This window comes from Brassica rapa, chromosome A01, assembly GCF_000309985.2.
Source record: "Brassica rapa cultivar Chiifu-401-42 chromosome A01, CAAS_Brap_v3.01, whole genome shotgun sequence".
Taxonomy (NCBI): domain Eukaryota; kingdom Viridiplantae; phylum Streptophyta; class Magnoliopsida; order Brassicales; family Brassicaceae; genus Brassica; species Brassica rapa.
In genome coordinates this window covers 11,004,530-11,018,988 of record NC_024795.2, presented here as the reverse complement: position 1 = coordinate 11,018,988, position 14,459 = coordinate 11,004,530, and the positions used below count along the sequence as shown (strand labels likewise).

Genomic DNA, 14,459 nt, shown 5'->3' with positions numbered 1-14,459 from the left:
CTCGCTGATCATCCTTATAAAGCTGAAGACAGAACTCATATCTCTCTACCATTTTCTTTGACATCAGTCCTCAGTAAGTTCATTCACAAAGAATAAATCCAAGAGATGAAGCCAATTTCAACTTACAGCTTCCAGCTTTGTGTATGACATATTATCGTGAACCAACTTTGCGTCTTGGCAATTTAGGTTGTCTACAGATGCAACATTTAGCATAAACTTGAGAAAAACAGTGGGTAACACAAGTTGAGACAGAATAGAAAGATAGCCATTAAACAAAGTTTGAAGATATAAGATTTAGCAAAGGAGGGCATCAAGGTTTCGTTTCCCCTCAGGACCCTTGGAGTACCAAGAAGAAACATATTGGCCATACACAACTTCCTTGTAAGCCGGTTTGGTGTGTTGCCCAATAAGGTGAGAAGCTGGTGCTATCTTTGCCGTCTTAGAAGGATCATGAAACGTTGCAACAGATAACCTCGCCCTGTTCGCATTAGTCACTGCTCTATGTTGAGCACTTTTGTAAACGCCATTAGTTATGATCTGTAATAAAGGACCAAGCACGATCAGAGCTTCTTACTTAGCTTATATGAGAAAACATTACATAGAAACAACCTCTGTTTGATCAGCTATAAGAACAAGAATGGCATGAGAGATAGGAGGAACAGTGAGCCACTGATCATCCTTATAAAGCTGAAGACCACCAACATCATCTTGAATCAAGAGAGTGATGGCACCCATGTCTGAATGTGACTGGAGACCAAGAGTGAGCTCAGGCTGAGGACAAGGAGGGTAATAACTCATGGTAATGTTCTGATAGATTTCTCCAACGGCTTCCTCTATAGATGAGCATGGAAGGCTCAAGCTCTCTGAGATTATCCCCAACAGCTTTTGAGCTAGTTTCTTCATCTCATTACCATACTCTTCCACTACTTGTCTAACCCCCAAATCAATAAAAAAACATTAGGAGTCCCAATGGTAACAAAAATATATTGTTACTATTAAAGGCGGTGCGGTCTGTTTTTTTTTAAGTAAAGGAATAAAAGGAGGAACCTGTAGTGAGGAGGACGTAACGGCCAATGAGAAGGGTCGCGGCGAGAGAGAGGGAACGTGTGGTGATCGAAGTAATCTCTCCAATCCAAAACGACGTCGCCTTCGGCTCCGAGGAGCATGCGGCTTCCGTAACCTTCGGAGGCGGCGGAGGTTGAGTCGCAGGCGTATTGGAGCTTCTCTTCCAACGGACAGTCTTGGAAGAAGGAGAGGCCTAGAGCCTTCATGCGATCGAGGAGATGGATGGGGACGCCATGGTTGACCACGTGGAAGGCTCCCCAGTTGCGGCAAGCTTCGCCGATGGATTCTTTTGCGGAATCGGAGTTAGAGAGGTCGATGGTTGGGATTGGAGCAGCGTCGCCGGCGTGGTGGAGGTTGGGGCGAGCTTCCGGTGGTTGGATGTACTGGGAAGGGACTACAGGCAAGCCGCCTTTGGTAACTGCTTCGACTCTCGATGCTGTATCCATGGAGATTGGAGATGGTGTGATCTTTTCTTTTGGGATTCGACTACAACATGATCGGACTTGCGTAAGAAAGTCAGCTATCGAAATTTACGAATATACCCTTGAACAATCAATTTGTTTTGTGAACATACCATCAATTTGAAAAGGTTACCAAAACGTGCCAGTTGTTTATCATTGAAGATTAGATTGATGAATTTTTGGGGAATTGCGCTAAATGGTGTACTTGGCAACCAAAACAACCTTTGCTATATGCTCTTTTTTTGTTGTATTGACTGAGATTTGAAAAAATGATAATGCCTCAACATGTGAAAAAAATTGGGCTATAGGATGTTAGACGTGATATTTTTATAGCTTAATGTTACTTACTATTAATATATTAATTAATATGATTAGTCTTGAGTAGGTTTCTAACCATTGGTGGTATAACTTATTATTCTTACCATTGTGTTGTCAGTTAAGAAGTGGTTTTTGAATGGTAACGATTCAAGTTACCTCTTCTAATCATTTAATTAAAGTATGCCACGAGAACAGATGATTGGATGTAATCCGAAGCGTATGTGTTTTTTTCTTTAAAGATAGACAAACAAAGCTATCCAAAGGCAGTTAAACAAAACCAAATAGTGGAAATAGAACACACACAAACTCGTAGTAAACACTGACAAAAATTACAAAGATTACACTAAAGTTCGGACAAGATAGCAGGAATGTAATGGGAGAGCTCTGCCGTGAGAGACTGAAATCCATTGACGAGCTGAGTATGGAACTCTTGGTCTTCTTCTCCGATCAATCTGAAGTGAACCCTTATGGCTCGCTTGCAAACCGCCATGAATTCAAGAAGTGCTGCGATAAGTTGCTGCAGTTCTTGCGAACGCAGTCTCGTTGCAGGCTCACCTGATAAGAAGGCTGTGCAAACACTCAAGACCCCACTGTTGACCTGCATTGTTTCCATAGAAGGGATAATGAGCATTTCATTTCCACACAATAACAAAGATAACAATATGTACACACCTGCACTGCAACACTTCCTTGAAGAATCCTCTGTAGACTCTGAAGCCGTGGTAAGTGATCCCCATCCGAGCTACGAGGCTCCTCTAGCTCGTTTCTAAGAGCGGTTGTTCTGGTTTCAATCATTCCAATTGCGTTCTCCACCGGCGAGAATTCAAGGGATTCGGATTTGGTAACCAACAGCCTATTCACGAGAGCAGGGAATGATCCTTCCGTCTGCAGCACTGTTCTTCTCTTCCATTGATCTTCTAATCCACCTTGCGTCTTACCGTTCTTTGTAAACGGTGTATCAAACAAGAACCGGTCAAAGACTCGTGCTCGAACACTACCAGTCGAAAGAGAAAATATCCTCTCTCTTCGGCTCCCAAGATCCTCATCTTCCATGACTGCATCAACAGCAGTGATTTGCAGGTAGCACGCTCCTGCTTGCAACTCTTCTGCCTTCACTTGTCTCGAATCTGGAATGATGTGCAGTATATGATTGCTGTCCATCCTTGATTCGTATATATGGCTCAGCTTTTCCATTATATCTCCAAGCCGCACATCTCGTGGTTCACGGTATACATATTCTTTCCTGTCCAGCTTCCCAAACTTCTCCCCGTAGAATCCCACCCGGTAATACGTGGCGTCAATAAATGGGATAGGGTTTGATTCTTGGTCAAGAATGGACTCGTAGATGTTAGTAAGTAGCGTGTGACACTTAGCCAACTGCCCATAAGCCTTCCTGCTCTTGTAAACTGGGATAACAAGCTCCAAAATGCTTGCACAGAAATGGTAGAGCTCGGCTTGAGAGAAAAGCTTATTTGCAAGCTGTAGATACTTGACGGCAGAGTCAACTGTTAGCTTTGAAGCACCGTAACCCTCGACTTCCGCCGCAGATGCCTCTGTCGTGAACTCGCCACTTACCATGGGGCAGATTTTACGCAAGGCAGACACATGATCCTTGCTCCAGACACCATCATTTCTAGCCACCAAGGCCTAAAAATGTATATAAGTTCAAATAGTATTTAGTAGAATGAACACTCGAATGCGAAACAAACTGCAAAGATGATTTACTGCTGCATCTAAGAGCTATTACCTGCATAATCACACCTGCAACCGCCACAGCACACTGTGCAGCTTCAGCCCAGGACTGCATTTCCTGGTGGGCATCACATAGGTGCAGCAACCACATTATGTGAAGATCCGGAACAGGAGCAAATGCCATTCCAAGTTTGTAGAAGCTCTCTGCTGCAGCATATCTATCCATAGCCATCACAGATCCCTGTAATAACAGAATTTTGACGTTCGCATTCATTGACAGAAATATCTCAACTCACCTATTAGGGAGCTCGGTAAAATTGCTAAACTCTAAACCAGATTAAAATTCAAAAAGGGACAGGAATCCACTCTCTATAAGCATAAAATGATCTTCCTATTAGGAATGAGACCACATGATCATGACACAAGACGCAGATATACTCGGACACACTATAAGTTCTATTTTACACACAGGAAATTGAATCCTGTGTTATTACCTTATACACCTATCAGTTTCATGAAGAAGATAAAATACAAAAAAAGGAGTTTAGAAGACATGATGCTTCCACCACATAATAACAAGGCAAGGACCAGTTTAGCAATCAAGCCTCTAATACAGGTAACAAGACGAGCAGAAAACATTTCTTCTATCACTAAAACAAGAGAGAATATCTTTAAAAAATGCCAAGTTGATAAAAAACCATACCAAAAGGGCGTGTCCGAGGCTCGCATCAAGAGCAAGAACAAGGCTGTCAGAAAGTTGTTTCACTTGAGCCCAAGACCAGCGGTTTTCCGTAAATTTCTCGGGAATTACCAACAGAGTATCATCAGGAAGACCACACTCCCTCAACAGAGTGACACTCTTAGCTTCATCAGCCATTTCGCTTAACGACAGTTGAAGCCGCCTTGCCTCTCCACTCTCTTCCAATGTATTATCTGTTTTCATATGAGTTACTTGGACATCCGACATGAGCTCTGACAGTGTAATGGTCAGCAAAGCCCTCAGCCTAGCAGTCTGCATAAAGTATAGCGAGCTCTGCAAGAACAAAGCAATTGAACTCAAGCCTGACAGCAAGAAACTGAGAAGTCTTTACATGAAGCTCGATGTCTCACCTTGACTAGTATTTGAAGACCAATAACGGCTCTTTTCCTGACACTGTCATTTCGGTAAACGGCAAGCCGGAGAAGATGGAAGGCTATCTGTTTTAAGAAGCGATCATTTTCCCTTGCCATCAGTGTAGCCCCGTGAAGATCAAAGATTCTGTTGAAAATAGGAAAGAAGGCTTTCCAGAAGGCTAATGACTGGTTCCGGGAGAAGAAACTGGTCAGTATTGTAGTAATGCAGTCCAATTTGCCATAGTCCGTAGCAATATTGTGAGAGGCGGCCATTGATGAAAATTTCTCAGTGATCTCCAAAACCTGGAGGCTGACAGTGGCACTTACATTCTCTTCCCATAGTTCCTGGTCAGTGTGAATGCAATAAGTAAAATAGCTCATTGACGATTATGCCAAAAAAAATATTGATAAAGGAGAAGGCATGAAAGACAACAGAGAATTATACCAGTTTTTGCCTTAAAATAGGGTGCAGCGATTCTCTTAATGCCTGGGCTGAAGCTCCAATCCGCGAAGATTGTGCTTGAGCTAAAGCTTCTCTTAGGGAATAAGGTTGGCTAGGGGAGGCTAACTGAGAATTTACTCTCTGCCACAGGTACCCATTATCAGGTGTTCCCTCTAGCTGCAGTAAAATGTCAGACGAAACTTAAGTCTTCCCTTGGTTTAACTTAAGAAAAGCAAAAAAGCAGAAGAGTTTCTAACTTAGTTTTGAGAAGTCTACCAGAAGAACTTTAAGGAATTCTAGGTGAACTGGTATGTGTCTTTACTACAAAGTAGATGAGAGGAACGAACACACAAAATAAAATCAGCAACTCACCCTGACTTCTTGACGGGATGCCTCTGACAGATAATTGTTGATAGCAGGAGAAAGTCGCTCGGAGTACTTTGGTGATCCAGTTCCTTCACTAACAGGCCCACGAGAGTTGTTGCCCCCGAGGATGCTATCAGCAGCTTTCTTGTGCTGAAAGTTTTATTAATTCAAGATTATCAATCGCCATAGGAGTCAAACATTATGTAGATTACAACTATATAAATTTGTGGGTAATACAATTAAGTGCTAATAGACCGTAAGCTGCCGCCCATATCATTCTACCACAACCACACAAATAGATAAAGTCAAATTTTCTCCAACAAAACTTCAGAGCATGATAGATAACTTTATTACACACCATAGACCACCAGTTTAACAATTTTATAGCGCTTCCTTGATGTAAATGTATTTTCCCAAGTTTTAAGAAAGGGTTGTGGAAAGGAACCTCAAATAGTATAAGACATTCTTCCATGAGTTTGAAATACAATCTTGTACGAGCAATGCTCTGCTGCCATGCCTTGACAAGTGATGTGTCATCCAGATTTCGAACGATTTGCAACACACCGATTAAAACCTCACGCTTTTCAGTAGCATTTAGGTTATAGAAAACAGGCATTTCATCTAAAATCTGCAAAGGAAGAAAATAAAATATAAATTGTCAGCCGAATATATCAGCTGACTTTAGCTATGATCGTATGACACAGCAATCAATACAAAGCTTGTGATTGCCACACCATTTAATTCCTTTACACATATATTTTACATTCCAGTAATAACGATGCTTATGACGATAATTGATCACGAAACCTTTCAAAGCAGAAGTGGACTAAAGAAGCATTTCTTTTAACTACGTAAATGAAAGATTTTGTGCGTGATTATTTTTCAAGCCATCATGACATACCTGCCCAACAAAAGGAAAATATAGTTGTGCAATATACAGCTTATCTTCGGCTTTCTGGTACCGAGCATCAAATTCATGCTTGCATAAGAGGATCACTAAAATTCTTGCACCCTGCAAGGATACCAAAAAGGAATCCGAATTACAATGTAAGCTTCTTACATCATAAGTATCTCATACGTACAACACCTAGAACCAAACATACCTTTGCCCGCAGAGGTAGCTCATCATGGTCCAGGGAGAGAAATAGCTCCTGTATTAAGATGGATGATAAATAGTTCCTAGAACATACAAATAGAGTTAGCTCAGCAAATTTCTTTTCTCCCTCCTTTCAATGTATGTAAAGATGCAACGCCGCATAAAATAAAAGACCGTAGGGTTCAGTTTAGGCTTCTCTTTTCTGCATCATTTTAAGAGTTCAAGTGCTTACTGCAGAAGTGGCTTCATAACATTCTAATTCTAACTTTTATGTGCTAAAGTGTGCTAATACTTAGAAAATGATTTCAAGCAATGAAGTGCAAATGTTTGAAAATGTCAAAATGAATAAATATGTGATCAAGTTTCCATGGGAGAGTACCTGTCTGATGGGTCTCTGCCAGGCATTTCTACAAAGAGATCATGATCGGAGATAATTTGCAAAAATGTCAGCTTGCACTCGTGTAGGATGGATTGACAAACACCAGAAAACTTGTCCATGTACAACGATACCTGTTGAGTGAGAGAAGGACATTTAAATTTATCACTATCAAATGTAATTGACGACCTAGATTATTCCCACGTCCTAAACTACTGACAACTGATAGCAAAGATATGGCCTTGAAACAATACACATGCACATGATCAATTAATTCGCTCCTTGTAACCGTAACCAGTAAAAAATCATTTATCAGATCAAAACGAAACTTTTATGACAGAATAACGCATGAAACCACCCTCATGCTTGAACTCAACCAAAAATAAAATCTTCAGGAGACTTCCAGAGAAACACAAATGCAGTTTAGTATTAATGCAAGCGTTGATACCACGTACGATAGTCTGAACAAAACATACCAATTCATAGACCTGGCAGGGCTCAATGATATATAGAAGATCATAGCAGAAGAAGGCCAAACTGCTGTTGAGACGTTTTGCCAAGCTTAGACCCTTTTTACAACGTTCATGTACTTCAGTTAAAAGACAATCAAACAATTGCATGATACATCGAAAGACACTTTCTTTGAGCTGCATGGGTGGAACATCCTCGCCTACAATAATGAAAAGAAGGCATTAAGATTTAGAAAGCTAGCAATCTGTATCCAAGGGTAACTCTAACTTTTTTTCTTTCTTTTATGTTATCATAAATATGCGTCATTTTAGTACAAATAAGTTACTAGAGTCCTTAGTCATTGAGTTCTAGACAATCACCCATATTACAGGTCATCAGATTCTTTATGAATTTAGGTATGCAGTTTTTTAGTTATTATTTGGAGAGGCCAATTCCTAGAACAGCATTGCATGAGAGCTTAACAAAGAACACTCTATGGAAAAAATGAAACGGGATACCGCAGAAATACCTGAAGGTAGATTGTGATCAAAAAGACGTGCCTGCTCCAATGCCATTGATTTAACAATTAACTCGAGGAAAAACCACGCCATTGATAAAACATCGTCATATACAGGTCCAACCCGGTAACCTTTAGCCTGTACAAGTCATAGTGTTCATCAACCAATTAAAAATAAAATAAGAAAAGTCACAGCATATAGCTGCACGAATAGGAGAGATGGAGATATGCTTTATTATCGTTGGGATGAGTGATAGGTCTAAGGAATGTACATCACATTAGATAAGCTAGTCGTTTCATCAAAATGTGGGCACTTTATACCTTGCTTCTAGCTAAACTTCCCCACACAGTTGATAATCCAGGATAAACCGGTGGATGATTGCCTCCAAAATCATCAAAAGAATAATCAACATAGGTGACCAGAAAACGATTTCGGTCAGCATCATCAAACGACACCTGCTGCACCCTGTTAAACCAAATTGAAAGATCTATTAAGCAAAAGGACGTTACAAACTTGTGTTTTTATACACCGGCTTATAATTAAGAAAAATGGTACAGAGAACAAAATATCAAACTGAGCACATAGTGCTTGATAATCGATGGATACAATAGAAGTACCAAGCGGGCATGTTGTACATTTACTGTATCTACTTATACACATTGATTGCAACTGAAGTGACGGTTGACAATCCAAAATCGTACACCAATGACATTGTGGCATAGCGTTCTTTATTTATTTAGCTAAAGCTAAACCTAAACCCTTCTTATACAACAGTTTTTTTAATAGTTTCTATGATTCTTTGAGATTAAGTTCTATTGGTAAACAATTATATGATCCAACTCGACAAGTCCTTTGACAAATCGTATTAAACTAGATTAAACCCAGTTGAGTGAAATACAGTAAATTGCATACCGAGTTAAAATATCCACCATGGCTCTGAATGCTGCGACCTGAAGCAAATACACGATGGTGCATATTGAGTGGTAAATGATGTAAAAAAATTCACATGGACAACAGAAATACGATCTACCAGTGCTTATATCACAAATATGTGGTAAAGGAATCAGAAGCCTTTAGCTGACAAACCTGAAGAGTTTCTCCACCATTGCCAATAAGATGAAGGAGCATGTTAAGAATTGGGTAGAGAAACTGAAGCAGGGCAGTGGAGTCAACGTGCTTCAAACTGTTAATTGCCTTGGGAGAAATATAAAGAGCATGTTACTAGACAAGTGAAGAAAATAAATCAAATGAGACAAGAGTTAATGTGACTACCTGCAACAGTTCTGAACCCCAGGGAGGGCTTGTTCGGAGGGTATGTCTATCATATTCTAGACAGAAATCCCTGACACGTTCGTTGGTGGGATAAAGCGATGAACAAAGTCTCAGTCGCAACTTAAAAATACTCTTGCCATCTTCCAAATAATCTAATCTCTCCTGTGAATATCAGACAGTATCATCGTCAACATTATGTTCGAAATAGTGTTGTATTAATCAAGATATAAGATTATACTACGCAATTCAGTGTGATTAGAAATAATAAAAGGACACTAAGAATAGAATTATCTCACTAGTTATACCAAGGTCAAAATCAAGATCTGATTAACAGGTTCACCTACCACTATCTCTAAACTAGAGTCTAGACCAAATTACACACACAATGTGGTGGCAGAGTATACTTTTATTAATATCGTAATGGTTTGTTTTGCTTAAGGTAACTACGCCTTCTTAACAGTCTAGCCTTTTTGTTCTTTACCATTTATTTCATCTATGAACAATTTTCATAGTCCCTTTCCCAACTTTCTCAGACATTCATGTGGTTTTGACCAGTAATCATTAGCTAAGCACCCAGAAAAAGATATAAATCAATGATGAAAGCATATGATGACAGCATACCTTGGTGGTCTCTTGAAGATAATGGGGAACCAGTTCTCTCATAACTGGAAGAGAAATATCAGACCGTGAGCTGCATTTATGATCAAAGAAATTATCAGTAAAAGAAATAATTACTAAACCAAGGCATACACTTCTCCCAGCTTGTAATTACCGAAAGCACAAATAGCCTAATCCAGTTGTCCAGATAAGTTTGACATCAATGATTTATTGCATGTTTCAATTTCATTTTGGTTTGTATACTAGCACTTTTGCGCACACATGAAAAACGCGCCCATTAGCAGTTCTAAGGAAATCTAAAAGAGAAGCCTTATTTCAGAAAAACATAAGAAAATTCTAGTGACCATATGGAAGACTAATATCATATACATACTGGATATATGTAGACAATGGAAGTGATGCATATCCAATAACTACCTGAAAAATATAAGAGATAATTAGTAACTAGGGACCAGATTCATCAAAGAGGAATAAGCACATAACTCTATATAAATCTTACTGGTCTTGGAGCTTCAAGCTTTGTCTGGAGATCAACATGAAAGAAAGTGAATAGCAGATGATGTGATGGCGTCCAGGTGGCAGGGAGAGACACCTTAATTTCATCATGGTAACTAGCAGCTCTAGCTCCAACAGCAACTTGTGTGTGAGCCCACTTCTGGAGTGACACACCAGGCTCTCTTGGATATAATGCCTAGCCAAATCAAAAGTAATATTCAAATAAAGACTCCATAAAAAGGCATGATCGTGCCCAGGACTAGTGATGATCAAACCAATTACCTCCAGTGGTTGTTTTCGGACATCTGTATCATCCTTTCTCAATTCTACCCGGATAAAGGGATTCCTCTTCCGACTCAGTGTAACAGCTACGGGATACACATAAAGGCAATGGAAGAGATGTAGAAAAGGCTCGTTTCTTGTCGTAGAGCAGAAATCAAAAGCCTGGAACCAGAAGATGGATAACCAGATCAAATTGTTGGTCAATTATAGCAAGGACTAGAACACAGCTTTCCGGCTTCATAACTAGTTAGAAAATAGAATGATCACTGTTTTACTTCAACGTAGAACCACGGTCAAAGATCGATTATCAGGAGGAGAAAACAGGTTGATAAAAAATAAAGGGAAGCTAAAGAAGAAGAACAAGGAATGAGTTGAACGAACGATAAAAGCTGGTATACTTACATAATAACAATTGTCAACATTCCCACTTGAGCTCGTTAGGTTTTTTGAAACATCCTCTGTACTCCACTTGGAACCACTGTTATGGGGTCCACCGGAACCAGCACTGGGACACTTCATAAGCGTCAGGTCACCGAGGCGGTCAGTCAGATCAAGAGATTCATTTCTGATACTCCCATTCTCAGATAGATCTTCAACGTCTCCATGTCCATTCCTATGTTTCTCAATTTCCAGTCTTAGAACTCCTTTAACAGGTTTATGAACCTTCCGTTTAGGGTCCTGTAAAAACCAAAGAACAAGTTATTAGACAATAGTATATTAGGAAATGCAGTATGTCCAAAGGTTTAAGATGGGCTATAGGGATTTTAGATATGTTTATCCTCCAAGTGAAAGCAGCAAGATACAGTATGCTATTATATACATGAAAAACATGCCAGTTATATCTACAATTCAGATCTGAAACTTTTTTGTAAGTGTAGGAAGAGACATCTCAGAAATCTTACTTTCTTGTGATGCATTTAATAAATTTACTCAGTCACTAATTACACTTCAGAAAAAGAAACTAAATGAGGGACTTCACTTCCTCAAACCTTATGAATTGACTCGCTCATACAGAAAAAAAAAAGTCTATTAAAATAGAAAAGGCTTGTAATCAATCAATTGTGTATACAACTCTAATTGCTTACATATATGACCAGTTCAGGAAAAACAAACCAAAGGGTACCTAGCAAGTAACAGACATACTACGATGATCAGGTTGAACGAACTCTAGGAAATCATAAAGAAAATTATTTTACACCATATCTAGTTCAAAGCAATCATAAAAGAACATGAATGACTTAAAAACTTGTTGGCTGTGAAAATTTAACACTCTACCTGAATCGACTCCTCAGAGTAGTTCTCCTTAACTTTGTTTAAATTGGATATTTCAACAACGACAGAACTTCCACCTGAAGAACCTTGCTTTCCATCTGATGTGATCTTTGCCATGGGTTCAAAAACACCATCATGGGAACTTGACGCAGTCATACTGGGAGCAAGAGGACTGCTAGGGGAAGCAGATTCGCCAGTGTTTGTGGTGATACTATTATCAAAAAGCGGAACAACTGCCCAGGCAAAAGATTCTCGGTAAGGCATAATGCGGGACCATACCTGCAACTTTTGCTTTTCCCTTTCAGTTAAATGCACCTGATTCGCAAATGGCCAAAGGACGGAGTTACTACAAAACCGGATACTTAACAATCATGATATAAGGATCCAGCTATCACCACGACTACTCCAAAATATATAATCAAAACACACAATGAGGATGGCTGATATATGCCATTGCAAGCAGGAAGCCGCAGAATATCTTTAAGTCACTAAAAACACTCTAAGAGCGAAGCATTGACAATGAGCAAGACAAGAGACAATAAGGGTAATTACAGGTTCTTTACGGGAATAGACGGATGTTGTAACGCCTCCCTCCTCCGTTGCTGTTTTTTCTAATTGAATCAGCAAGCAAACTGATGCTGATGGGGCATCTAGATAAAACACTCCACGATTTTCAGATGAAGGTTTGGCCTACAAAAAAATGGAGCACGTTCACAATATTTGAGTGGAGAAAATAACTCAAACCAACTTCACATAATCATGAGAAGGAAAAGGCTAAAAGGAGACAGTTCAGTGACGTACATCCTGCATTTCGGTTGGCGAAATATGGAAATAAAAATCCTCAGAGAGTTTCTCCTTCCTCTCTTGATTGTATAATGAAATGGAGCCATAAAATGGTTCTGCAGGGTTGCAAGAGAAGGATTTAAAAAGAAAGGAACTTTAAGAGGTTGTAGTAACAAAAATTACAGGAGATAGACATTATCATCCCCCAAACAGTTAGTCAGGGTCCTCACCAACTAAGCCAGACTGAAAAGCTAGAGACAAAACTCTGACAGAAATCTTCAAACCACTGTGAAAAGAAGAGAAGAACAAATGAGAAGAATATAATAACAAATAAGAGAGTATCACAAGTACAGCAAAAAAAAAAAACCTGGAATAGCTAGCTGCAGGAGACTCAGGAGTTCTCTGACCACAAATCATAGATCTTTCATTTTCCCAGTCAAAAGCCGGTTCATAAGCAGGGAGTGGAGGTAGCCCAAAATGCTGCAAACAAAAACAAAATCACGCCACTGAAACTAAGACCTGTACAGAGAAGAAAGAAAAGTTGAAACCTTGGGGGATCCAGAATCAGTAAAGGGCGTCCCAGAAACGCTGGCTACATCCTCATCCAATGTAGCACTCCTAGCACTAGCAAGACGGAACTCTGGAGGAGGGAAAAACAGCAGTGAGAGTTGATTTTGACCAAAAACAAAAAAAAGGGACATGCATCATCACTTTCTCTTACCAGTCTCAGTATCAGTGTCGGGACCTTCGAAAATCTGAGTTTGGAAAGTATCAGGGCGAGTAGTGTCGTAGTGTCCGTATTTATTAGCATCCTTAATCCACTCCGTTCCGTAGCACTGAACCAATTGGTTCAAGTGCGGCCACTGTTCTAGGTTCCCATCAAGCTGTGAACCAAAAGAGGAGGTGAGAGAGAGAGAGAGAGAGAAAGGAACGCAATTTAAAGCTGGGGGTTAGACATTTACATACCAAAGGTTCGAGCTTGGGGAGAGAAAGAGGCTGCCGAGGAATCTTGCGGAAGCGAAGGCTATTGTTCTCCATGGTTTCGAGATCGGAGAGATGTCGGCTACAGCATCTGAGCTACTAGGAAGGGGAAAAGGAAGCACATTTGGAGAGTTGGTGGATAGATCTGAAGGAGTTAGTGAAGGTGAGAGGGAGACATGAGTGGGGGCGATCAATCTTTGTCTTTACGCAGAGGGAAAGAGATCCGTGTGAGAGAGAGATGAAGCAGTTGAGAGAAAGAAAAGTGAAGGATTGTATTATAGATTTAATCAAAGATTTACATTTAGTTCCTCGTTAGAACAGTGTCGAGCTGGAGTCCAACCACAGTCCTTTTCTCTCTTATTTATTTTGAAGAGTCAATCATTCCAACGACCCAGACGAGACGAAAAATGTTGCCTTTTATATCTACTAGAATATGGGTTTTATCGTATACAACAAAAGATATCTACTTGTCAAATATTATTTAAACTAAGCTTAATCATGTTGCATTGTGTGTGATAAATTGTCTTGTTGTTCATAGTTTCACCTTTGAATCCATAGGTGGTTTTAACTCACAGCCTTGGTTCCAGTCTTGTTCATTACACTCCATTCTACTGAAGAGGAAAAGCACAAGTCTTATCCTTTTAACACTTGCCAATCAACACACAGAATTGTTCAATTTCATGCAACTTTCTCAACCGCAGTCTAAACAAAGTGCATACATCAAACAAAGAGTGTATATCATTGTGATAGAAAAAAAATTAAAAAACATCAAGCAAAGAGTCAAAGACCCACAACCATGATGAAAATCTCTTCTTCTTTTTTTTTAGCAAACCAACTAATTTCTAATTAATTTTGGCAA

General features: G+C 39.7%; 2 protein-coding genes across 2 annotated transcripts; both read right to left on the bottom strand.

The window, feature by feature from the left end:
• Window positions 1-93: 93 nt before the first annotated feature.
• On the bottom strand, window positions 94-1,564 carry LOC103869768 (probable 2-oxoglutarate-dependent dioxygenase ANS). Its single transcript, XM_009147848.3, has 3 exons — window positions 1,048-1,564; window positions 610-931; window positions 94-537 (listed from the first exon to the last, which is right to left on the bottom strand). Exons 1-3 carry the CDS (start codon window positions 1,509-1,511, stop codon window positions 295-297), a joined length of 1,029 nt encoding a protein of 342 aa, XP_009146096.1. The 5' UTR covers window positions 1,512-1,564; the 3' UTR covers window positions 94-294.
• Window positions 1,565-2,043: 479 nt separating this feature from the next.
• LOC103869750 (guanine nucleotide exchange factor SPIKE 1) lies at window positions 2,044-13,944 on the bottom strand. Its single transcript, XM_033280788.1, has 30 exons — window positions 13,586-13,944; window positions 13,341-13,503; window positions 13,168-13,259; window positions 12,987-13,099; window positions 12,850-12,905; window positions 12,638-12,735; window positions 12,389-12,526; window positions 11,840-12,151; window positions 10,967-11,242; window positions 10,565-10,726; window positions 10,287-10,478; window positions 10,161-10,204; window positions 9,791-9,860; window positions 9,170-9,331; window positions 8,984-9,091; window positions 8,810-8,847; window positions 8,218-8,362; window positions 7,909-8,035; window positions 7,406-7,599; window positions 6,933-7,063; window positions 6,561-6,636; window positions 6,359-6,469; window positions 5,903-6,085; window positions 5,464-5,607; window positions 5,095-5,268; window positions 4,647-4,994; window positions 4,240-4,569; window positions 3,592-3,777; window positions 2,517-3,491; window positions 2,044-2,442 (listed from the first exon to the last, which is right to left on the bottom strand). Exons 1-30 carry the CDS (start codon window positions 13,655-13,657, stop codon window positions 2,188-2,190), a joined length of 5,475 nt encoding a protein of 1,824 aa, XP_033136679.1. The 5' UTR covers window positions 13,658-13,944; the 3' UTR covers window positions 2,044-2,187.
• Between the last annotated feature and the right edge of the window lie 515 nt (window positions 13,945-14,459).